The following is a 26,395-nucleotide window of genomic DNA, read 5'->3' as shown; positions in this document are numbered from 1 at the left end:
GTCCATTTCTCACACCAAGTCCTATAACCTCTCTGGGATCGCAAATTGATACCAAACTGTGGAGGGTGCAGTTGACTCTCACACTTGGAACTGGGTTCAAGCAATTCTGGACCCTCACAACCAATGAGGAGAGAGGGGATTTTCATCCCATGATTTAGATTGAATACAAATCCACAACCCAGAGCTGAAAAGGTGTCCATCACCCTCTGTACTACCTAGTCAATGTACCAATAAAGTCTGTGACTACATTTCCAGATACAGGACCGGCTAATATATTTTAATATTTTTGTGCTATATAGAAACAGATTGAAAGCAATTGGAGTTTTACAGAAGAGCTTCTGAAACTGTCCTCGAATGTTCAGGTATGTAAAACACCTATACATAATATACATTTTATAAAGCCCAAATATTATTGCCAGGAATTTCCTAGGGAGTTCTCCCGATTTGTTGCCGTAACTTCAGTGGAAGATCGGCGGAAACCCCGATTTCCTCGTGTATCCGAAGTTAAGGTGGCCAATTGGGAGAACACCGAAGAAAATTCTCAGTGTATCTTGTATACCATGTGTATATTTTGTTTAACTCAGATGTGTGCAGATCCCTGTAGTTTGTAAGTATTTTCCATGTCATGATTTATTTTACATGTCACAGTTTGTACAAATAAAACAGCTTTCATTTACAATTGTGACTTATTGTGTCTTTCAGAAATATCCCAAAGCACTTCTCAAATAATTAATTACTTATAAAGTGAAGTGTTTATTGTTATGTAGGCAAACCCAGCAGCCAATTGGTACACAGCAAGATCCCATAAATGGCCATTAGATGAATTACTAATTAAGCTGTTATTTAGTTATGTTGTTTGAGAATGTCGGCTAGGACACTGAGAGAATTCATTGCTCTTTCTCAATGTTGCACGTTTTGGGTTCATTCAGTCTTTTTCCTCTAGTTATTTTTAACTTACTTGTTTTAGACTAATCTCGTACGTGAGCCTTCACTATCTGTGTCCTCAAGTATTTTCATTTGCCCCAATACCTAGGTAAAATGTTGTTGCTTGTTGAGGATAATGAACAGAAAACCCTTTTGTACATTATTTCAACTACCAATTCTATCCTGTATTCCTTTGGATCCTCCTTGTCTTTGAGAGGCCACAGAGTAAAACTACCATGAGACATTTTAGGCTTTAAACGCCAAACAATTTTATTAAAAGAGTAAATGAACAAGTGAATAATAGCAGAAACAGAACATAGTTTTTTAAGGCTTTTTAAAATCTTTTCCTCACCAATTACGGAAGTTGTCTGGTTTATCTTCAACATTCCAATCAGACGACCTCTCTTTGATGGCTCCAGTTCAAGCTCTGTGCTTTAAAAAAGGCAGGAGAATAAGTGCCTCTGAAACAGTAACTGAAGCCAAGCAGAATGGAAATAACTTTATTAAATTCAAAAAGATTGCTTGTCAGGCACATATCTGAACAAATCATGCAACATGTTTGTATTTGAATTGAGAGGCATGGGCTCCTCGCTCAAATAACTGCCCAATGATCAACCAGCACATCTGTGCAACACTGTATTGAATTGAGCTAGGCCATGATTTCTGCAAATGTAGCTGGTTTAATTCCTTATGTACCAATGCAGAATTAAAGATGCCAATATCAAATTAATTATCAAGTTTGTTCTTTTACCTTCATTGCACCACCTGAACTGTATAACTAGTATATTTTTCAAATTAATTAAGGTTTAAGGTGCTAATTCAATCTTGAATTAATTTGTACCTGAATATGTTAGCAATACTGTAACAAAGGCACTATTTCACTTATTTAGTCCTCATAATTTAGTGGTGCTGGTGATGTGTTGCATGGCATTAAACAGCATATCCTCTCACTCACCATGAGAAATGCCACAGGAAATCCATTTAGTATATTATAAGGTAATGTATAATTCAGGCTGTATCATGTTGGGGTTTACAAGTTTATCTGAATCCCTTGAGATTATTACCTTCTAATTACTCCCAGGTGTCCATTATTCTGTATATAATTCATTGTAAAGTTTATACACAATAAAGAAGTTAGATGTATCGAGTGTGCTAGCACCAAAGTGATACAGTGCTCTACAGATATTTGCTCTGGGTGTTCGATGCTGACAGCATAAGAAAACAACTTTTGAGTACTAGTGTTAAAATTACCATGTGTACTGGCTGAAAAATTACATCAGAATAAGCTAGAAGTGCTACTCACTCTGCTTCTTCATTGTGTATTATACATTTTGTGCATTAGCTTGGTGACTTCTCACCTGGAATTAGGTTTAGCTTTAAATATTCAATGAAGCATTTAAATCAGTTCCAGATGATTAAACAGCTCTTAGGTATAGTACAGATTGGTTAGACTTGGTTACAGAGTGAAACATATTGCAAATTCATGGCTAGTTTTTCCATTCTGTATTTGCAGCATTTTCTGTTTTTATTTCAGATTTTCAGCATTTGCAGTTTCCCTTTTAATTTCATAGTTGTTTTTGTGCTAGGTTTGTGACTTTAAAATGTTCTGAAGTCAGTCATTCTGGGTGTGTTTCATAGAATCATAGAATGGTTACAGCCCAAGCCAGCTCTTTGCAAGAGCAATCCAGTTAGTCCCATTCCCCCACTCTTTCCCCATAGCCCTGCAATTTTTTTCCCCTCGAGTATTTATCCAATTCCTTTTTCAAAGCCACTATTGAATCTGCTTCCACCACCCTTTCAGGCAGCTCATTCCAGATTATAACTACTCGCTAAGTAAAAAAGTTTTTCCTTATGTCGTCTTTGGTTCTTTTGCCAATCACGTAAAATCTGTGTCCTTTGCTTCTCGACCCTTCTACCAATGGGAACAGTTTCTCTTTATTTACTTCATCTAAACCCTTTGTGATTTTGAACACTTCTATCAAATCTCCTCTCAACTTTTTCTGCTCCAAGGAGAACAATCCCAGCTTCTCCATTCTATCCACGTAACTGAAGTCCCTCATCACTGGAACCATTGTAGTAAATCTTTTCTGCACCCTCTCTAAGGCCTTCATAAAGTGTGGTGCCCAGAATTGGACACAATACTCCAGTTGTGGCTGAACCAGTGTTTTATAAAGGTTCAACATAACTTCCTTGCTTTTGTACTCTGTGCCTCTATTTATAAAGCTCAGGATCCCGTATGCTTTTTTAACTGCTTTCTCAACCTGTCCTGCAACCTTCGAAGATTTGTGCACATAAAACCCCAGGTCTCTCGGTTACTGCACCCCCCTTTAGAATTTTATCATTTAGTTTATATTGCCTTTCTTCATTCTTCCTGCCAAAATGTATCTCTTCGCACTTCTCTGCGATAAATTTCATCTGCCATGTCTCCGCCCATTCCTCCAGCCTGTCTATGTCCTCTTGAAGTCTATTACTATCATCCTCACTGTTTATTACACTTCCAAGTTTTGTGTCATCTGCAAATGTTGAAATAGTGCCCTGTACACCCAAGTCCAAGTCATTAATGTATATGAAAAAAACTGTGATCCTAGTACTGTCCTCTGGGTAACACCACGATATACTGTCCTCTGGGTAACACCACGATATACTGTCCTCTGGGTAACACCACGATATACTGTCCTCTGGGTAACACCACGATATACTGTCCTCTGGGTAACACCACGATATACTGTCCTCTGGGTAACACCACGATATACTGTCCTCTGGGTAACACCACGATATACTGTCCTCTGGGTAACACCACGATATACTGTCCTCTGGGTAACACCACTATATACTGTCCTCTGGTTAACACCACTATATACTGTCCTCCAGTCTGAAAAACAACCGTTCACCACTACTTTTTGTTTCCTGTCACATAGCCAATTTCGTATCCATGCTGCCACTGCCCCTTTTATTCCATGGGCTTCAATTTTACTGACAAGCCTATTATGTGGCACTTTATCAAACGCCTATTGAAAGTCCATATACACAACATCAACCGTATTGCCCTCATCAATCCTCATCAAAAAACTCAATCAAGATAATTGAACATGATTTGTCTTTAACAAATCCGTCCTGGCTTTCCTTTATTAATCCACACTTGTCCAAGTGACTGTTAATTTTGTCCCGGATTATTTTTTCTAAAAGTTTCCCCACCATTGAGGTTAAACTGACTGGCTTGTAGTTACTGGGTTTGTCCTTAAGCTTTTTTTTTGAACAAGGGTGTAACATTCGCAATTCTTCAGTCCTCTGACACCTATGTCTAAAGAGGATTGGCAGATTATGGCCAGCACCTCTGCAATTTCTCCCCTTACTTCCCTCAGCAACCTAGGATGCATCCCATCAGACTGGGTGACTTATCTACTTTAAATACAGCCAGTCTTTCTAGTATCTCCTCTTTATCAATTTTTAGCCCAACCAGTATCTCAACTACCTCTTCTTTTACTGTGACTTTGGCAGCATCTTCTTCCTTGGTAAAGACAGATGCAAAGTACTCATTTAGTACCTCAACCATACCCTGTGCTTCCATACGTAGATCTCCTTTATCGTCCCTAATCGGCCCCTCCCGTCCTGCTACTACCCGTTTACCATTTATATGCCTATAGAAGACTTATGGATTCCCTTTAATGTTAGCCGCCAGTGTATTCTCATACTCTCTCTTTGTCCCTCTTATTTCCCTTTTCACTTCTCCTCTGTACTTTTTATATTCAGCCCAGTTCTCACTTGTATTATCAACCTGACACCTGTCATATGCCCCCTATTGTTGCTTCATCTTACTCTCCATCTCTTTCATCATCCAGGGAGCTCTGGCTTTAGTTGCCCTACCGTTCCCCCTCATGAGAATGTACCTAGACTGTATCCGAACCATCTCCCCTTTAAAGGCCGCCCATTGTTCAATTACAGTTTTGCCTGCCAATCTTTGATTCCAATTTACCCGGGCCAGATCCGTTCTCAACCCACTGAAATTGGCCCTCCTCCAATTAAGTATTTTTAATCTAGATTGCTCCTTGTCCTTTTCCATAACTAATCTAAACCTTATGATACTATGATCACTGTTCCCTAAATGTTCCCCCACTGACACTTGCTCCATTTGACCCACCTCATTCCCCAGAACTAGATCCAGCAATGCCTCCTTCCTCGTTGGGCCAGAAACATACTGATCAAGAAAGTTCTCCTGAACACACTTCAGAAATTCCTCCCCCTCTTTGCCCTTTACATTATTAGTATCCCAATCTACATTAGAATGATTGAAGTCCCCCATTATCACTACTCTATAGTTCTTGCACCTGTCTGTAATTTCCCTGAAAATTTGCTCCTCTATATCCCTCCCACTAGTTGATGGCCTATAGAACACACCCAGTAGTGTAATGGCACCTCTAATGTTTCTTAACTTTAACCAAATCGATTCTGTCCTTGACTCCTCCAGGACATCCTCTCTCTCCAGCATTGCAATATTCTCCTTAATCAATACTGCCACCCCGCCTTCCTTTTTTTCCTTCCCTATCTTTCCTGAACACCTTGTATCCAGGAATATTTAGTACCCAATCCTGCCCTTTTTTGAGCCAGGTCTCCATTATCGCCACTACATCATATTCCCATGGGCTATTTGCGCCTGCAGCTCACCAACCTTATTTACCACGCTTCGTGTGTTTACACACATGCACTCTAAACCCATCTTAGACCTTATTGTATTCTTTCTTAGTCTGATCCCACCTAATACTGTATTATTTCTTATTCTAGCGCTATCTGTCTCTCCCAATCCTTTGTGTATCTTGTTTCTCCTTTGTAAAGCTTCATCCAGGTGCCCATCCCCCTGCCTAATTAATTTAAACCCTCCCTCACAGCACTTGTGAACCTCCCCGCGAGGATATTGGTCCCAGCTCTGTTGAGGTGCAATCCGTCCATTTTGAATAGGTCCCTCCTGCTCCAGAACTGGTCCTGGTGCCCAAGAATCTGAAGCCCTCCCTCTTGAACCCTGTCTCTAGCTATGCATTAACCTGCCTTATCTTCCTATTTCTGTACTCTCCAATTGCTGTGTTTGGTTCATCTGCTTAATTATATGTGCTTTGCAGTTAAAATGTTTAATGCAATTGTAATACATTGGACTGCCATGGTGGGAATGGAACCATCCTGTTTACTGAGCATGTCTATCAAGCAAAACCCATTTAAACATTATTTTAAATGCATTAGAAGCTGATTTAAGGCTGAGAAGGAATATTTCCATTGATTAACATTAATTTTTTGTGTTCTGAGAATGTGTACAGCATCTTGCTACCAATGCTGCACTGAATAGTAAAAACAGATCAATGTTCTGTCCAGTTTTTATAGTTTTCCCCACCACATTTAAATACACTGTAATGTATAGGACTGGAAAACAACTTTGCAGTTGCTCTGGCTGGCCCCAGTGCCCAAGCAATATCACATCCCATAATACCTCTTGTACCCCTCGATCACATTTCTGCCAGGTACTTATCCAAATCTCTCTTCAATTTGCTGATACAATCAGCCCCCAATGCCTCCCTTGATAGTTCACTTGATATTAACTATCCCCTGCATAAAGTTAATAAATCTAAACGGTCTTTACTCTCCCTGTTCTAAGTTTAAAGTTGTGGCCTCTTGCTGTAGAGTCTGTAATTAAGTTAAACATATTGTTATTTATCTTGTTTATCTCCTTTAGAATCTTGAGTACTTTTATAAGATCACCCTTCAGGCTCCTGTTCTCCAGTGTAAACATTCCCTGTTCTACAGCCTCTCCTGATTACTCAGATGCCCAATTCCAGCTATCAATTTAGTTGGCCTTTAATATATCCTCTTCAATTGTAGATGTCTTTCCCATGATACGTTAGCCACAATTGTACACGATACTTCAGGTAGGGCAAAATCAGCACCAATCACTTCCTGAGATTTGTGCTCTGTGCTTCTGGCTATACAGTCCAAGATCCTATTTGTTTTCTTTCCTGCTGTAGTACACTGCTGGTGCCTTCAGTGATCTATCCGCCAGTACCCCTGAATCCCTCTTCTGAGTTGTGTCCTGTGAAAGAATACCATTTACCTTATATTACCACTGTTTATTATCCTTTCTCAACCTCATGACTTTACATTTGTTTACATTAAATGATATCTGCCATGTCAGTCCAGCTCTCCATTCTATCCGCGTCCTTCTGTGCTTCCCAAGTTCTAGGGCATATGTGAGGAAATACTTTCATCCATAATTCCAACAATGCCAGTTAGGCTGCAACCTTTCCAATGCACGCAGCTTGACATGAAGTCCATCAGATCCGATTTGGGGTTAATGTCTATATTGTCTAAAATCTAACAACAATAAGGGAAGAACATTATTCTTATTCCTGTCAATGTTTTCAGCAGACAAAGGATACATACAGGTGCCCATTCAGGAGACCTTCAAATGGAAGCAATTCTGAAAAATGCTACAGATATGTCTGCAGTTAAATCTTTATCGTAAATAGTACTTACAGAGCTATCCTCTGTTCCAAAACATCCAGAGCAGTGCTGATGAAATATTAATTGTGACTACTGTAATGATGCACAAAATCTATGTATTTTCAATAAATATCATGTTTGTAATTATTGGTTAATCATATCTCCTGAATTGAATATTTTAGACCGTTGTTTTGGAAGAGCATTTACGGATGCACCTTCAATGCTGCCTAACTCTGTGTGACCTCTGGGATTCAAATCTGAATGCTGTTACTATACTGTGGGAATATTACAGTAAGCACCTGGTGAGTACGAACATTGCATAACTGTTAGTAGTTCTAGAAGCTCACTATTGGAAGAGTAAAATTATTGCAACCACTGAAAACAGTTGGCATAGTAGAAATGCATTTATTTTTTTAATAATCTAGTCAGTCTTCTGTGGAATTGCTCACAGTGTCAAGATTAAATGTAGTCTTCAGTTGGATTTGGGTTATGACTGGAAACCATGAGACTTCATGGAGTCCAGAGTTAATGTTAATGACTCCTAGAGCTACTCCCCCCTTACTGTATATCACTGTGCCCTCATCTCATGGTTCAGTCCTACCCAGGGATGGTGATGGAGCAGTCCAGGACCTTGTCTCATAGGTATGATTCTCTGAGTATGCCTATGTCAGGCTGTTGCTTGACTAGTCTGTGGGGCTGTTCTCACAACTTTGGCACCAGTCTCCAGATGTTAATCAGGAGGACTTTACAGGGTCAGCTCGGCTGGGTGTTTTTTTAATTTGTTCATGGGATGTGGGCGTCGCTGGCAAGACCAGCATTTATTGCCCATCTCTGATTACCCTTGAGAAGGTGGTGGTGAGCTGCCTTCTTGAACCGCTGCAGTCTGTGTGGTGAAGGTTCTCCCACAGTGCATAGTTAGGGAGTTCCAGGCTTTTGACCCAATAACGACGATGTGCCTTTATCATGTCCTGATTCGATATCTAGGTGGCAGCTGAGTGGTCTGTCCAGTTTTATTCTTATTCTTTGTAGCTGTTTGATACAATGGAGTGGTTTGCTATGCGACTTTAGAGAGCTGTTAAGAGTCAACCATGTTGGTGTAGGACTGGAAGCACATATAGGTTAGACCGGTTAAGGACAGCAGGTTTCCTTTCCTAAAGGATATCAATAAGCCATTTACGAACTGCAGCTCATCCAAATCTCTGCTGCCCGTATCCTAACCCGCGTGAAACCTCACTCACCCATCACCCTGTGGGTGCCGCAGTATAGTTTGGGGACTGTCCCTTATCTTTCCAACATGACATCGATGTGAGGGTAAAGGCTGTGCTGAGCGGACTGCATCGAGTGTGGTACTGGGACCCATTCTCAGTGGTCAGCTGCAGCTCTCTCCTTCCCTGAATTCACTGTAATTTTTCTCTTGGGGTTGCCAACATTGAGCTTGCGTTTAGGTTTCCTGGTCTATTCTTTTTTTGGAGGTTAGGAAAAGTGATGGGTTACAATGGCGATGCCTTTTGGAAGCAGAGCACCGTCCCTGTGTCAGTGCTGGCCTCAGGAACCACGTTGGCAGTGGCCGCGGCTGGCTCAGCCCAGTGGCTCTCCGTGATAGAGGAGATGCTTTTCTTGTGTGATGGACTCATCAGAGTGCCCAACCTAATGAGGCTACCAACTGAGATCGGGGATTCGGCCTCGCCAAGGGAAAATGAGCAAGAGGTGAAGCCCCGAGCTCCTAATGATTATATATCTGTATTTATTAAATAACTTGGGGCCATGACTAGGGGAGATTTGGTAAGGGAGTTAGCCAGCTGACTGACAGCCCCCCCCCCAACCCACTGCTCTCTTTTCCCCTCTATCCCTTGGACTTAAGGGGGAGCCGGAGCCTGAGACCGTGACTCTTTTTGGTCGAGTCCTCATCTGTGGGATGTAAACAAATAGAGATTGGGGATAGATGACAATAATAGTCAGTGGAAAGAGAGGCTCTGGGACTTCAACAGATGGAACAAAGTGATAAACAGGTCAGAGAATCCCTGTGTGTAAAATAGAAAATATTTTTTAGGAATGCATTTATTTATAGACACAAGATTACTATACTTTCTTGGACTGCCAGGACTGCCTTCTGGTGTTTACTTGCTTTTGCTGAGCCACTAGATTGTCACTGTGTGAGGTTGATTTCCATATATGTCATCGTGAGAGCTTTTCAATCAAATTCAGCCATGTACATTGCCATCTACAGGCATAACCAGTACTGCATATAAATGTTGACTGTTTTTCAATGGGTTTTCCCATTGACAAAACCTGACATAAGAGTTTTCAAAGTATTTTCAGCGGGAATAATGCAATCCCCGCGAATTTTTAATGTATAGGCGATATGAGAGAATTGCAGTTTTTAGTTTTGAGTTGTTAGCGCTTTATTAATCTGATTAAAGACCTTGGCCCAGAACTTGCTGTCGCCTATCAACATAGAATAATAAAGCACAGAAGGAGGCCATTCCGCTTGCCGTGCCTGTGGCAGCTCTTTGAAAGAGCTATCCAAATAGTCCCAATCCCCTGATCTTTCCCCATAGTCCTGCAAATTTTTCCCCTTCAAGTATTTATCCAATTCCCTTTTGAAAGTTATTATTGAATCTGCTTCCACCACCCTTTCAGGCAGTGCATTTCAGATAATAACAATTTGTTGCCTAAAATTCTTTTTCCTCATGTCGCCACTGGGTTCTTTTGCCAATTACCTTAAATCTGTGTCCTCTGGTTACCGACCCTTCTGCCACTGGAAACGGTTTCTCCTTATTTACCCTATCAAAACCCTTTATGATTTTGAACACCTCCATCATATCTCCCCATAATCTTCATTGCTCCAAGGAGAACAACCCCAATTTCTCTAGTCTCACCTTGTAACTGAAGTCTTTCATACCAGTACCATTCTAGTAAATCTTCTATCCAAGACTTGCTCTTGCCCATTTAATCTCCCTGATATGTTGCGCTGCAAGTTGCTGGAAGTGGGAGATGGAAACGGCGCAGCGCTCTCTACAGGGCGCTCTCTACAGGGCATCTGGGATCTGAGTGAACAGGGCAAGCTACTGTGTATCTCTTTAACCAATCAGATTGAAGGAATTGGATGATTAACGATTTCGACTTGGGAATCTGATGTACAATTTCAAAATCTGCAGATGACACCAAATTGGGGGTGTAGTTGATACAAGGGAGGAACAATACTTATAAATCCATTTGGGAATTCAGGAAAAAACTTCTTCACCCAAAGAATGGTAAGAATGTGGAACGCGCTATCACAGGAGTAGTTGAGGTGAATAGCATAGATGCATTTAAAAGGAAGCTAAATAAGCACATGAGGGAGAAAGGAATAGAAGGGTATGCTGATAGGATTAGGTGAAGTAGGGAGGGAGAAGCCTCGTTTGGAGCATAAACACCGGCATAGACCAGTTGGCGAATGGCCTATTTCTGTGTAATAGACACAGAACTTAATGTAACGCGATTGTGAAATAAACAGCGCAAGGACTGAGAGGGAAGTGTAAATTAGAGTGGGTGAATTTGGTGTCAAATCAGGTATAGAAATAGAAATAAGGAGAGGGAATGAAAGATTGGATTAAGAGAGACATAAAAGAGATGGAAAGAAAAAGTAAAAAAAAATTAAAATCTCCAACAACAATTAAAACCTGAAGGAATGAGACTCCACACCTGTAATAGTTAATTTTCAGTGCCAGTGAGATTGACTGGCAATAATTAACATTTATCACATCGTTAAAAGGGTGCTTAGACTGAAATGGATAAGCCCTAACTTTCTGTGGCGATTTTAGTTTATATCTACCGTGCAAATACAGGAACTTCATGCCGTTCAATGCATTTGAATACTGATTCAGACAGCGAGATGTTTTTTTCACGAAGCTAACAGTGGATTGGCGCACCTCGGACAGCAACTTTTAAATTTTAACTGCACATCTGCCCCTCGCCTGAAGGTGCTGTGCGATTTGCGCATAAATAACAGTGAGTGCTATTAGCCTCGCTATTATTTTGACAGCAAATTCTGGGCCCTAGTAAATTTTGGATGTTCATGTACTTAATAGTATTTGGGAGGCATGGTTTCAGTCTGTTAAACTGGTACATCTGCTATGTTGTTTTCTGTTTATATGTGCGTATTTTAAAGATGCAGGATGTGTTCTAAAGAAAAGCTGTGCATATTTTAAATGATTCTTCTGTTGTGGGTTATGAGGTCAGGCCATTCATTTAATAAGTTTTATACTCAGTGGTTCCATTTGGATGTCCTAAGTATTGTTGACTGCTTTGCATTCTTCTGTCTGTTGTCACAGAATAGTGCCTTCAACATTCCTTGGCTTAGCTTGAAAGGACTGGCTAGTGTGAGCAAATCTCCTTTTTCTATGCTTGAAATGACAAAGGCCTGTTGCTGTGGTGACCAAAGCCCCAACTTGTACCAGTCTCAGAATAGTTTTCAGCTCTTCCTCAGAATTCTGGCCCTGCAGGTTACGAAAGGAAAGGAAACAAGTGGAACGCACCCATGGAAACAGCTGAAAGGAAGGTAATAAAATATGGTGTAAATTAGTAACAAGATTTCCCTTTCCCCACACATTCTAACCCACAAGCCTTGTTAATTTAACACATTCACAAAGTCTGCTCTGCTCAGTGTAGCCCAGTTTGGCAGAGAGGTCTTAAAACAGGTGTTAGGCCTCTTATTAGCATAACCAAAAGGCCTAACACCTGTTTAAGGGGCTGCCCTGGACGCCTGAAAAAATAGCCCAACTCAATTTTCAGTTGGATGTTTTTCGAGTGTCTTGGTGCGCAGGACCCTGAAATTGGGCCTTGTTGGACTAGTTTTACGGGCGCAACTAGGTCCAAATTGTACCCCATTTCTGTTCAGAGATTGGGTTGAGACTGCTCAAACTTCTTTCAGTAGGACTTTTACAGCCAGCAAAGGGGAAAACTGATAGATATGTTAACCCATTGCATCAGTTTATTTTGTAGAACTGCATAAAAAGCTTAGAAATCATTAACTTTCAAAGTAATTTATCTGATAAAGTTAGGTGACAAATATTAATCGCTTAGCACCAAGGTTAATATTGAGTCTCCCTATATCTGAATGTTCACTTTCTGAAGTTTATTTATCAAATAAAATTCTGTGACTTATAGTTCCCAGGAGATCCATTGCAATGCAAACCTGGATATTTGATGGTGAAAGTAATGCTTGGAATGTCTGCGGTGAACTGCATGACACAGAAGTCATTCTGAATCAAAATGGCTACATTTATGAAATTCTGCTAGTTCATTTGCTAAAAACCCTATCATTAATTCCCTTTCTCATCGAATAAAATGAATTCTTTGACAGAAGAATTTTTCTGCAAACCTTGGTTCAGGGAATATTTTAAGTCTAAACTGGTAAATTTGTGATTTGGTTAATTGTGTGGTGTAGCCTAGAGTTACAACACCTTTGTGAGTTAAACCCACCCCTTCAACTGTATTGAAAACATTCCAGATGTGCTTCTTACGGTATTTCACATGTTTCATTTTCTGCTGAATGAAACTAAACAACCCATTAATTTTCTAGGATTTATTCCAAGTTCCATCAACGGAAGATGCAGGAACTTAGCGAGTTGGGCCTTCAGAACTTTGTCAGCCTTTTTCTCGTCCTTGCAGCAGTGACTGAGATGGAGGATGTTGTCAGCCGGGTATCAGACCTCCTGGACCTTTTAAAACCAAGCTTGCTCTCTATTCCCCAGCAATCATTGATCTGGAGGGGCTACTTTGCTTTTCTTCTGATGTACGAGGAGAAGAATGTTGACATCAGCTTTCTAGCTGCAAAACTGTCGGTTAACTTTCAGAAAGTAGCTAAAGAGTTCTACCTGAAAACCACTGACCACACCCGAAAAGTGACTCTGTGGCCATTGCTTTCAACATATATTGACGCTGTTCAGGAAGTATTTGAGACCAGCTCCTACCTGCATCTTTCAGAAGAAAAGCTGTTGAATGAAGGGTTTAGTTTGCTATACCGTTCCTGTAGGGAATCAGAACTAAACACAGCATTGATGTTTTTACAGTTTGTACTGGCTCGTTTGAGGTGAGTGCATATTCATATTTAATTTTTTCCTTATTATGACAAGGCTTTTCCTGAACAATGCTCAAATTTGCTCTGCATTTTTCTTGTACATTTACAATGACCTCTCAGTAAAGATACAAATGAATGAAATTATCACTGAAGAATTGTTGCTGAGCATCCCATAAACAGACTTAGTGGTATTCTTCAAAAGGTCTTTGGCTTCGAAGACTTCATTGGGTTGTTGGGTCCAAATAATTTGAAATCGCATGTTGAATAGATATTGGCGAAGGCTGTTGACAGTTGCATTCAATTCAGAGTCAGGGCCTGATCTGACACTGGAGAAAAGAGGAGTAAGACTCCCTGGAGCTGCTTTGCTGTCAATTTTGGGCTTTGTCACCCAATTTACGCTTCACAAATTTAATGTCAGAGAGAAGCCACTGAGTGGCGGGCAGGTAATACAGCAAGACGTGTGTGCTGACAGTATCTGGTCAATCAACCCATGCTGTAAATTGTACTGTGGCCATTATTCTGACTACTATTTTGGATTTGGGAATTGTGCAGTGATAATCCTTAAATTGGGAGAAATAAAGTGGGCTGCTAAACCACATAGATTTGCTCATTTTGGTATTTGCCTACTCACACGTTGCCTCTTTAGAACACAGTCATATCAAAAGTAAGTGGGGTTTAATGAGGCTTTTTCATTCGGGCAGCAATAAATGATGTGTTATGACTGAGGTTGTGCTATATCAAAGAATGTTCTGATGCTGAGTTATGTCCACATAGTGCCAGCTTCCCTCCAGTATCAGCCAATTCCTCATATTGGTCTGGATAGATAGTAAGTATTGGCATGCTACTTCTCATCAAGACATTGCAGCCAAGCCTGCACCTTATTCACCCTTGTCTGCAAAAACACCCTTTCCAATAGGAGTCATTAAATAGCAATCAAGAGTGGAAGCCCAAACAATTTTTCCAATCTGTATTTGGGGAGATACCAAGGCTCATTATGATGCTCCATTGGCAAGGTGCAATCAGCATAGACCATGGATTGAACGTGGGAATCTGCCGACGTGTATGGCTTGGTACCACACTACTTGGTGGATTTATCCATTGAATCAGTGAGTAAATCAAGGGACGAGCTGCAGCAGGTCTGTGGATGGTAAAATGTAGGCAGCACAGAGGGATAGACTTAGTTTTGTCTGCTGCTTGGCTATAATAGTATGCACCTGGAACAGTAATAGTGTGAAACCATCACTTAATGTGGGTCTTCTTTGCTTCAACTCTGGTTCAGAACACACAAATGAACCTGAGTGCATTGCATTTGAATGTTGGACTTCAGTACAATTTTGAGTTTTCGAAATGCAATGTAATTGTGGTAGAGGCGGGTACAATTTTGTCTTTTAAAAAGCATTTGGACAGTTACATGGGTAAGATGGGTATAGAGGGATATGGGCCAAGTGCAGGCAATTGGGACTAGCTTAGTGGTATAAACTGGGCGACATGGACATGTTGAGCCGAAGGGCCTGTTTCCATGTTGTAACTTCTATGATTCTATGAAATTATTCATTTAAATTACAGCGCATAACTTCTTAAATGATTCAACAAACATTATTTGAAATTGTTCTTATTAGGAATTCCCTGTTTCACTCTTTGTGCTACAGAACTGCTTATATGTTGGCAAATGACCTTTAGTTCACTCTGTTTTAAGCAGATTGGCCTGCAAAACAGAAGTCATTTGAAGCAAAGTGCCTTATCATGGCTTTATTCTTAAGTTTTCATGTGCATAGTATCTGCTCATGGGTCTATTTTTTGAAGTTACATTTTTAAAAAAATCTAGCCCTGCAGCAGTTGTCTTCCTGATCAGGGCCATCATCTTTGTGGCATGTCCAAGACTGGATGCTGAAATGTGATGAGGCTGAGTTACAATATGAAGATGGCATGCTAGTTACTGCAAAATTAACTGGATGAAGTGTTTCATTTGAATTATTATTTGAATGTGTGGATATTTTCTGGAGGAATAACTTTGTAGGGCTGAATGTAAAAGGGGGGACTGAAATTACTTTCTGACAGTAAAATAAAAATATATAATTTGGTTCACTCTTAGCTTACCCAGCTGAACCACATCGAACTCTTATCAGGCTTCACTCTCTGCTAAAACTGCCCACTACACCAAAACAACAACTTGCATAGACGTTATAGCACCTTTAACGTAGTAAAGCTATGCTTTACAGGAGCGTTATCAAACAAAATTTGACACCAAGCCACATAAGGAGATATTAGGACAGGTGACCAAAAGCTTGGTCAAAGGCAGGTTTTAAGGAGCGTCTTAAAAGAAGAGAGAGAGGTAGAGAGGCTCAACTAGAAAAGTGAAGGTAACCCTTGGCTTGGTTTCTCCACCACCAACCATTTCCTTAAACCCCTCTCCCTTACTATCTCCATTCAGCTACATCAGTGCCCTTCCCTTTATCATAAAAATGCAGTCAATTGCTGACAATTCTATAATGTTCAACTCCATTCACCTGGTAATGAAGCTGCTACTGCCAGACTACATCAGGATCTGGACAACGTCCAGCCTTGTGCTGACAGATAACATTTGTGTCACGTAAGTGGCAGGTAATGACCACCTTGAACAAGAGAAACTCCAACCACCTCCCCCTGACCTTCAACGGTACCCCCATTGCTGAGTCCCTCTCATTAGCACCATCGACCAGCCATATTAACAATGCTGTTTTTTTTAATTATTATTCGTTCATGGGATGTGGGCGTCGCTGGCAAGGCCGGCATTTATTGCCCATCCCTAATTGCCCTCGAGAAGGTGGTGGTGAGCCGCCTTCTTGAACCGCTGCAGTCCGTGTGGTGACGGTTCTCCCACAGTGCTGTTAGGAAGGGAGTTCCAGGATTTTGACCCAGCGACGATGAAGGAACGGCGATATATTTCCAAGTCGGGATGGTGTGTGACTTGGAGGGGAACGTGCAGGTGGTGTTGTTCCCATGCGCCTGCTGCCCTTGTCCTTCTAGGTGGTAGAGGTCGCGGGTTTGGGAGGTGCTGTCGAAGAAGCTTTGGCGAGTTGCTGCAGTGCATCCTGTGGATGGTGCACACTGCAGCCACAGTGCACCGGTGGTGAAGGGAATGATGTTTAGGGTGGTGGATGGGGTGCCAATCAAGCGGGCTGCTTTATCTTGGATGGTGTCGAGCTTCTTGAGTGTTGTTGGAGCTGCACTCATCCAGGCAAGTGGAGAGTATTCCATCACACTCCTGACTTGTGCCTTGTAGATGGTGGAAAGGCTTTGGGGAGTCAGGAGGTGAGTCACTCGCCGCAGAATACCCAGCCTCTGACCTGCTCTCGTAGCCACGGTATTTATATGGCTGGTCCAGTTAAGTTTCTGGTCAATGATGACCCCCAGGATGTTGATGGTGGGGGATTCGGCGATGGTAATGCGTTGAATGTCAAGGGGAGGTGGTTAGACTCTCTCTTGTTGGAGATGGTCATTGCCTGGCACTTATCTGGTGCGAATGTTACTTGCCACTTATGAGCCCAAGCCTGGATGTTGTCCAGGTCTTGCTGCATGCAGGCTCGGACTGCTTCATTATCTGAGGGGTTGCGAATGGAACTGAACACTGTGCAGTCATCAGCGAACATCCCCATTTCTGACCTTATGATGGAGGGAAGGTCATTGATGAAGCAGCTGAAGATGGTTGGGCCTAGGACACTGCCCTGAGGAACTCCTGCAGCAATGCCCTGGGGCTGAGATGATTGGCCTCCAACAACCACTACCATCTTCCTTTGTGCTCGGCATGACTCCAGCCACTGGAGAGTTTTCCCCCTGATTCCCATTGACTTCAATTTTACGAGGGCTCCTTGGTGCCACACTCGGTCAAATGCTGCCTTGATGTCAAGGGCAGTCACTCTCACCTCACCTCTGGAATTCAGCTCTTTTGTCCATGTTTGGACCAAGGCTGTAATGAGGTCTGGAGCCGAGTGGTCCTGGCGGAACCCAAACTGAGCATCGGTGAGCAGGTTATTGGTGAGTAAGTGCCGCTTGATAGAACTGTCGACGACACCTTCCATCACTTTGCTGATGATTGAGAGTAGACTGATGGGGCGGTAATTGGCCGGATTGGATTTGTCCTGCTTTTTGTGGACAGGACATACCTGGGCAATTTTCCACATTGTCGGGTGGATGCCAGTGTTGTAGCTGTACTGGAACAGCTTGGCTTGAGGCGCAGCTAGTTCTGGAGCACAAGTCTTCAGCACTACAGCTGGGATGTTGTCGGGGCCCATAGCCTTTGCTGTATCCAGTGCACTCAGCCGTTTCGTGATATCACGTGGAGTGAATCGAATTGGCCGAAGACTGGCTTCCGTGATGGTGGGGATATCGGGAGGAGGCTGAAATGGATTATCCACTCGGCACTTCTGGCTGAAGATGGTTGCAAACGCTTCTGCCTTGTCTTTTGCACTCACGTGCTGGACTCCGCCATCATTGAGAATGGGGATGTTTGCAGAGCCTCCTCCTCCCGTTAGTTGTTTAATTGTCCACCACCATTCACGACTGGATGTGGCAGGACTGCAGAGCTTTGATCTGATCTGTTGGTTGTGGAATCGCTTAGCTCTGTCTATAGCATGTTGCTTCCGCTGTTTAGCATGCATGTCGTCCTGAGTTGTAGCTTCACCAGGTTGGCACCTCATTTTTAGGTACGCCTGGTGCTGCTCCTGGCATGCTCTTCTACACTCCTCATTGAACCAGGGTTGATCCCCTGGCTTGTTGGTAATGGTAGAGTGAGGAATATGCCGGGCCATGAGGATACAGATTGTGCTGGAATACAATTCTGCTGCTGCTGATGGCCCACAGCGCCTCATGGATGCCCAGTTTTGAGCTGCTTGATCTGTTCTGAATCTATCCCATTTAGCACGGTGGTAGTGCCACACAACACGTTGGATGGTGTCCTCAGTGCGAAGACGGGATTTCATCTCCACGAGGACTGTGCGGTGGTCACTCCTACCAATACTGTCATGGACAGATGCATTTGCGACAGGTAGATTGGTGAGGACGAGGTCAAGTAAGTTTTTCCCTCGTGTTGGTTCGCTCACCACCTGCCGCAGGCCCAGTCTAGCAGCTATGTCCTTCAGGACTCGGCCAGCTCGGTCAGTAGTGGTGCTGCCGAGCCACTCTTGGTGATGGACATTGAAGTCCCCCACCCAGAGTACATTTTGTGCCCTTGCTACCCTCAATGCTTCCTCCAAGTGGTGCTCAACATGGAGGAGGACTGATTCATCAGCTGAGGGAGGACGGTAGGTGGTAATCAGCAGGAGGTTTCCTTGCCCATGTTTGACCTGATACCATGAGATTTCATGGGGTCCAGAGTCAATGTTGAGGACTCCCAGGGCCACTCCCTCCTGACTGTATATCACTGTACCGCCACCTCTGGTGGGTCTGTCCTGCCGGTGGGACAGGACATACCCAGGGATGGTGATGGAAGAGTCTGGGACGTTGGCTGAAAGATATGATTCTGTGAGTATGGCTATGTCAGGCTGTTGCTTGACTAGTCTGTGGGACAGCTCTCCCAATTTTGGCACAAGTCCTCAGATGTTAGTAAGGAGGACCTTGCAGGGTTGACTGGGCTTGGTGTTTTGCCGTTGTCGTGTCCGGTGCCTAGTGGTCCGATGCCGGGTGGTCTGTCCGGTTTTATTCTTATTATGACTTTTCGTAGCGAGATTTTACAACTGAGTGGCTTGCTAGGCCATTTCAGAGGGCAATTAAGAATCAACCACATTGCTGTGGGTCTGGAGTCACATATAGGCCAGACCGGGTAAGGGCGGCAGGCTTCCTTCCCTAAAGGGCGTTAGTGAACCAGATGGGTTTTTACGACAATCCGGTAGTTTCATGGCCATCATTATTGATACTAGTATTTTAATTCCAGATTTTTATTTAATTAATTGAATTTAAATTCGCCAGCTGCCGTGGCGGGATTTGAACTCATGATTCTGGATTTTAGTCCAGGCCTCTGGATTACTAGCCCAGCAACATAACCACTATGCTACCGTACCCGTTCAAGAGCAGGACAAAGGCTGGGTCCTCTGTAATGAGTGGCTCAACTCTTGACCCCCTCAAAGTTTCTCCACCACTACAAGGCTCGAGTCAGGATTGTGATGGAATACACTTTTGAAATGCAGACACTGTTGTTATGTAGGCTATCATAGCAGCCAATTTGCACACAGAACTGTCCCACAAACAGCATTTAGAAAATTAACCAATTGATCTGTTTTGGTGGTGTTGGTAGAGGCATAAATATTGGCCGTCACAGTGGTAGACCTCCATTACTCTTTGAATAGTGCAATGGATCTTTTATGTCTACCTGAACCTGTAGATAGGGGTTTCACAATAACTTCTCATTCAAAAGATGGTGCCTTCAACAATGAAATATTCCCGTTGAACTTTCTAGATTGTGTGACAAGTCCTGGAGCGGGGCTTGAACCCATGACCTTCTAACTCAGATGATGGTGCTAGCATTTTTAAAAAGTGCAATAACCCCAGTTTAATTGCAATGTCTGAATATATAATGGATTTTTTCTTTGAGAATATATTTGTCAATGATGGCATAATGAGGAGTGGGGCTGCAGTGAGACGTGAAGCCATTAGCAAAGTATCTGATATATAAAAAGATACTCAGCAGCAATAGAGTAGTGGGTGAAGTAAATTCAAATGGTCAGCCAGAGACTGAATATAATTGATACAGGTTGAATACACATACCTTCATAATTGGAAGTGAAGCATTTTAGATTTTATTGTGAAGTTCATGATTTAGTGATTGATAAAATGAAACTTGTAAAATTCAGCAGCCAGTGTCAGGTTTTTACTGAAGGGTGTGTTACAACTGAGAGGCTTGGTGTCAAGATCGGATGTGTTACAATTAACAATCTTCTGGTGAGGGAAGGTGTGTTAAAATGGAGAGTCTGAAGGAGGAAGAATGGTTTGCAGAATGGATCAAATTATGTGTAAGTAAGCAGAACTTTTTGAATGAAAATGACGGAATGAAGGAGAGGCTCTTGTATCCTAAATGCTGTAAGCCATATGCTATGAACTGTTGAATGCTGCGATGAGTGCAGTTTATTGCTCTAAATCGTGATCTGAATATTTACTGCAGTTGAGGGTTGTATGATCTCTCAGGTTACAGAAGTGGCCAGGTGTGCTGTAATGCCAAAAACTGAGGACATTATTTGACACTTCAGGTGCCTTTGTTAATAGTTTGCCAATTATCATTGTTTAAAATGAGGAATCATGAAAAAGCAAAGCCTATAATGTAGGACATCATTACAAATTGCAAAAAAAAAAGTGAGAGAAGACTAGACAGAGTACAAAATATTTTCACTCAGTTTGGACTGACTAACTTCTGATTGTGACATCTCCAGTAATATCTTACGTATTTTCCACTTATGACATTCGCTGAAGACTGTTACCTCCTTTATTTCTGTGTTAACCCTGTGATAGGAAGCTCTGGCTTCTACTGGTTTAAGCTTGCTGGTTCCAAAATCACACACCAAGCTGTAATTATTGAGAGTTTCCATTTTTTTTCAATTGTGTGTTACTGTGTGATGGCTGCTAAATCACACATCAAAACTGTAATGGAAGGGATGCAGCTTGTGCCACAGTGACATTTAGACTTGAACACTAATTATGATAAGAATGTATTTCCAGTTTAAAAATATCAGTCAGCCAGTGGTGACTGAGACTGGTTAAAGTTGAAAAATAATAGTATTTTGCTGGAGATGATGAAGAATTAAAACAATAAGACTTCTTGCTCAGTCAGTTGGTCTCATCTTCTAGAAGAGATGTTTCAAGTTACCATTATGCTCTGTTAAATTCCTGATCTCTAGTTATAGCTTTCAGTAGTACTCCAAAGGTGTTTTGAGCCCCAGCAGTTCTTTGTATGATTTTTTTTAAAGTGTCTGAATTGCTGCCTATCTTGATTGTGATCTTTTCACGGGTGAATATTGTTGTGGCTAAATTCATGTCATGTGGACTAACCAGGCAAATATATGTGTTTATCTGCCCCAGTCCGTAACACATTTTTCACTGCTCAGACTAGCTTGTGTGTAGTTATTTCTGTCGTTGATGAAAATATGTGAAACCCTGTTTAGGCTGATGTTTACATAACTTATTTTTTATCATGCATTGCATTGTATTGCTTTGTACTAAGTATGGATAAACTCCTTCCAAAAACTTCCTGAAGAGGTCGTGACATTTAACAATAAAATATTGGAACTTGAAGTGATTGTAAAGTGGAGAAATCCTTTAGTTGAACTCCATTTTGAATCCCAGGAGCCCAATTACATCTAAGCTTGTGTGTTAAGCGAGATGTATGTGAATGAGAAGTGTTGTGTAATTATTTTTATAGAGCCTGAAATGCAAGCTATGCAGGCAAACAAAAAAAGGGATGGATCAGCTTCCACATGAAGCTACTTACAAAATTACTCTACCTGTCAGCCGCAGATGGAGACAGTTGTAATCCTTTGTAGAAAGCACATATGTGGAGTTCAGGAAAGGGTCATAGGTGTGTGTTACAGTGTAAGGTATCACCAACTGAAATACACAAGGACTAAGAGGTGAGAGCAAATTTTGACTTGTTGCCTGCATCACTACTGGGTATTATTTTTATGCTGCAAGGACATTTTAGATGTTTGTGCTTTGGGGATCTGTCCATTTTCTTTTGGAGTCTGACTGAATTGCACATTGTGCTTGAACTGTGCTTAAATACCAATGACTTAGCATCAAATTGATCTTGCAGAGATGGGGACAAATGTCCTCTGTTTCAGATATCTACTGAGGGTTCTAGATGGTTTGTGGCATCGGTGTTCCACAGCTGATCTTGTTGCCTATGTTATGCACCTCTGGAACTCTGCTCTTGAATATGTTGGCGAATCTCCGAACCCAATCTCCAAAGAGTCTGACACTGTGCACTGTAGCCCTTCAGTGGGATAGTGAAAGTCTTGTTTCTCTCAGTTTTTCCAAGGCAGTTTCTTCATTTCTCTCAAGTCTAAATAATAAGTATCAATCAGCCTACGCTTTCCACTTCATGGTTGCACTGATGGAAATGAGGAGGTGCCCACCAATGAGATGCCCCCCCCGCCACCCAAGCTCCAGCCAGTTTTCCGGCTCCATGGTCATTACCATACCAGGTTCAGGCTCTCTATCCTCCGCCAGAGAGTATGCTAGTCTTGGGGCAGAAATGTGCAGCTGCTGCAGCAAAATGAAGTAGCCAATGTACTGCCTGCCAAAAATGTTTTAAAAATGAAAGAGAATCTTCCTCTTACCTGATGGAGTCTGTGCAGGACCGTGCTCTTCGAGCACATGCGCAGGCCCCTCTTCCAGGTCAGCCCAGGTGGTCCCTCCCTTCACTTCTGGATGCTAGGACCTAAGAGGGGGCCCCGGCATCTGGCGTTCTTGCGATACAAATGGCAGAACACACAGCGGGAGGCTGTGCTCCCTTCATTTGCATTTGTTTAGCATGCGCCCACTTATGTATGGGTTGGCATAGCTTCTCAGATCACAACTGGGCGAAGCAAGCAGCGGGGAGATGGGGATGCCACCCAGCATGTTGTCGAGTTGCTTTCCCCCTCCTGGCTGCCCCAAAAATTGGCGGGGTGTAAAGCCTAGCTCATTATCTCTTCCCTTTACTCTTTCATCCATTGATGTTCTTCACCTCACTGTCTTTTCTGAGCTCAAATGGAATGTGCACATCAACTTGGTCTTTCTTTGCTCCTATAATCTTCAAACTTTAAAAACTCAAATTTGCCAACACCTAATCATTATTTCCTGATTTATCTAGTCTTTTATCTTAAACTTTTCAACCTTGGGGGTGTCCTTCACCTTACTTTCCTCCTCAGAAAACTGAAGAACACCTTTGAGACAGCGGCCTTTGCTGGGACTGCTTGCAAGTAGAGAAAGGTTCCAGTTCCCGGCATTGTCATCTCTTGCCTTTGTGAGTGCAAAGACTAATGTTGGAAGTTTTTTTAAAAAAATAATTGTTTGTGTAGAACTCCAGCGCTATGAATAATTTGTTTTCAGAACAAAGAGCAGTATATAGTTCTTAAGAAGTCAATATAGTGAAATTCCCAGTGTCTTGCGCCAATTGACTGGCTGGATTTACATTTAAGTAAATAAACCAAATAAGTCTAAATTTGCAAAAAGGAGGCAAGATAAAGGAGCAAGATTGTTGCAGTGTTGTTGCATTGTGAGAAGTGATTAAGGGAGCAGGTTATTCTGTGGTAAGTGCTATTATGTAATTAGAGGAAACAACATTTTACCCTCAGTTAATCTCAAAATTACAATTTTTAACAGCTCCTGTTAGTTCTGCATTTTCTCACACTGTAAAACAAACATGCTTTTGTGACGTCAGTTGTGGAGGATCCCCATGGAGTATATTCATTGTTGTCACTAAGTTTATTTAGTGTCTTGATACACTATAGACTGTATATAGGGAAATACTTGCACTTCTGCCAATGTGCTGTAATGTTGTGTGATACCCTTAATTAATCATCTCAGCTTGATCTCTCCAGTGACAGATCTGTGAACATCTTATACTTCACCCAAGTATCACACAATTCAAAATGGACTGAGTAGTCACAATCTACATTTGAAAGGGTGAAATGTACACCGATGTTGCTAACTTTTCACAGTTCAAGTGCGCAGGTACAGTGTATACCACTAGTGCACCAACAATAACGTGTTTGGTTGGTGGGGAGAGAGAGAGCTTTCCTCTAAGTTTGCTCCATTTTGAATAAAGGATGTTAGCAAAAAGTAAGTCAAGATTCATCTCAAGAATCTTAAAGGACTTCTCCTATAGTGTGCATTTCTGGTCGCAGTGAAATTTGTGTTCAAGTTATTCTCTCCTGATACGCAGTTTAATCTTTATTGTAACATAATCCGAACTCCAATGTAATACCAGTCTGTTCTGCTATATTTTGAACTTTGAAATCAGCTCCTACTTTTTATTTCCTGACACAGAGTTATCGTCAAATAAAGGAGGCTAGTGCCATGTCTAAGCGTACAAGCAGTAGGCTTCACAGTGTTAGTTGCTACTAAAAATTGTAAAGTAACTTCCAAAAGGGAGTGCATTTGCAATGGCCATTTGTTCTGAAGATTTACTCATTAAGTGAAGGGCTTCACTTAAAAAAAAATCAGTTGGTGAGTTCTGTAGCAACAGCAGTTTTAATAACTTCCTATTTTTTCTCTGGTAAGTTCCTTCCTTGTGGCCTTCATACCTTTAGGAAGAATAGTTACCACAGTGAAGTATGAAACCCAGGAGTGGACAAGAAACTTTGAAACTTTTTAAAAATCTACCTAACCATTGCTTTGTTCGGCAGTTAATAAAATGCACTCAGCCCGGGATCCAATGAATTTAGTAAGCTTTCATCACGGTGACACTGATCAGTGCAGTGCCCAATGAGACTTCCAGTTTGAGTAGCATTACTGTAATTATCTTACCCTTCAAAGCATCTATAAAATATCCTCATGTTTAAGTTGAATTTATCTGAAATGATTAAGAAAATTAGAACAATTTCATCCTTCACACCATTTACTCTCCGAGGACGTGACATCCCCCATGGAGCATGCTGCAGTGGGAGTTTTGCAGCACTGCAAATTAATGGTTCGTATCACAAAAATTCAGGTTTTTCCCTCTCTTCCCCCCCTCCCCCCCTTCCCATTATGAAAAGAAATATATCGTGTGTGAGTATGATTTCTTGCCAGTGGGCAAGAGGTAGATGATTTAGATCACATTTTACTGCTTGATGAGCAGTGTCCTCCAGGTCAGACTTAAGCCTGTGTCCCCACATTTCTCATTACTCTTGAGCTAAATAGGGGCTGATTGTATCTAAATTGCTTAGCACAGGGGCCATAGATGAGCGCAGCGAGCAGGGGACGACCTGCTATTCAGTCTGGGAGTAACCCCAGTGTGCAACTGCAGCATTAGCACACTTGAAGTTTTTTTTTTAAAAAAAGGACTGTTAACGCTCTTGGCAAAAAATATAAATGTGGAAAAAAATCTCTTGATGCTTTGAGATAGAAAGTGGAACGTGGGAACTGGCAGGGTAATGGCACTTATCAGCTGTGGGTGGATTAGAGCCTTATTGTCATCCTCACTCCATAGAATTTAAACAATTAAAATAGGAGTTCACTACTTTGAAGTTTTAAGCAGTGGTGAGTAGACTGTGCTGCCTCCTACTGGCAGGATGCATTGTAGCTTAGTCTTTCAAATGGAGAAAGAAATCTGGCAAGATTCTTCTCCTTACCGACTTGTAAGGGAGTAACTTGAGCTACTGCAGCTTTTTTCCAAGCCATGATGATGGATCAGTGTAGCTTTTTATGTTTATTACTTGCCTTCTCTCCACTAATATAACGTGTGGATCACTGAAACCTCAATTATTAATCATTTGTATTTCAAATGGAAAATAGCAACAAAAAAAAGCTTTTGGTGTCTTTTAAAAAAAAACATGCTAATAGTTTTAAATCCAGAGAGTATACCAACAAAACGTAATGTGTAATTAGTTTTAATTAGAGAAAAGTTTCCACTTAAATAAAAGAGCATCATAAATATAACACAGTGTGTGTTTACTTTAAAACTCTGACCAGTGGTACAACTTATTTATACAAAAACCTTTACTTCTATTTCTAACATATTTGAGAGAGATGTTGCCAGTCATCTGAGTTACTAAGGCATATGTTGAACAGTTCACTAGCAATGGCCATATTGCAGGTTCATCTTGCAAGTATTGAACTTTCATGATTCCATCAAGCCTGTCAAATCCAGTCACGTTTTAGTAATATTACAAATTAAAAGCAATTGTCGCATGGAACTAAATGATTAAAAATCTAACTTGCAAAGCAAGAATGTTAATGTCTCATGTAAATTGTAGCTGGTTAGTTTTGTTTGCATGACAATGA

At 41.6% G+C, this 26,395-nt stretch overlaps 1 protein-coding gene across 1 annotated transcript in view; it reads left to right on the top strand.

Annotated features, from left to right (window-relative positions):
• mms22l (MMS22-like, DNA repair protein) overlaps positions 1-26,395 on the top strand; it is a 131,061-nt gene that overhangs the window by 40,965 nt on the left and 63,701 nt on the right. The window contains exons 11-14 of the mRNA XM_067983841.1: positions 300-362; positions 7,587-7,706; positions 11,718-11,944; positions 12,968-13,477. Of these exons, the coding sequence (XP_067839942.1) occupies positions 300-362; positions 7,587-7,706; positions 11,718-11,944; positions 12,968-13,477 (920 nt within the window). The remainder of the gene's footprint in view (positions 1-299; positions 363-7,586; positions 7,707-11,717; positions 11,945-12,967; positions 13,478-26,395) is intronic.

The sequence above is a fragment of the Heptranchias perlo genome, chromosome 5 (genome assembly GCF_035084215.1).
Source record: "Heptranchias perlo isolate sHepPer1 chromosome 5, sHepPer1.hap1, whole genome shotgun sequence".
NCBI classification, from domain to species: Eukaryota; Metazoa; Chordata; class Chondrichthyes; order Hexanchiformes; family Hexanchidae; genus Heptranchias; species Heptranchias perlo.
This window is presented reverse-complemented; position numbering and strand designations above follow the sequence as displayed.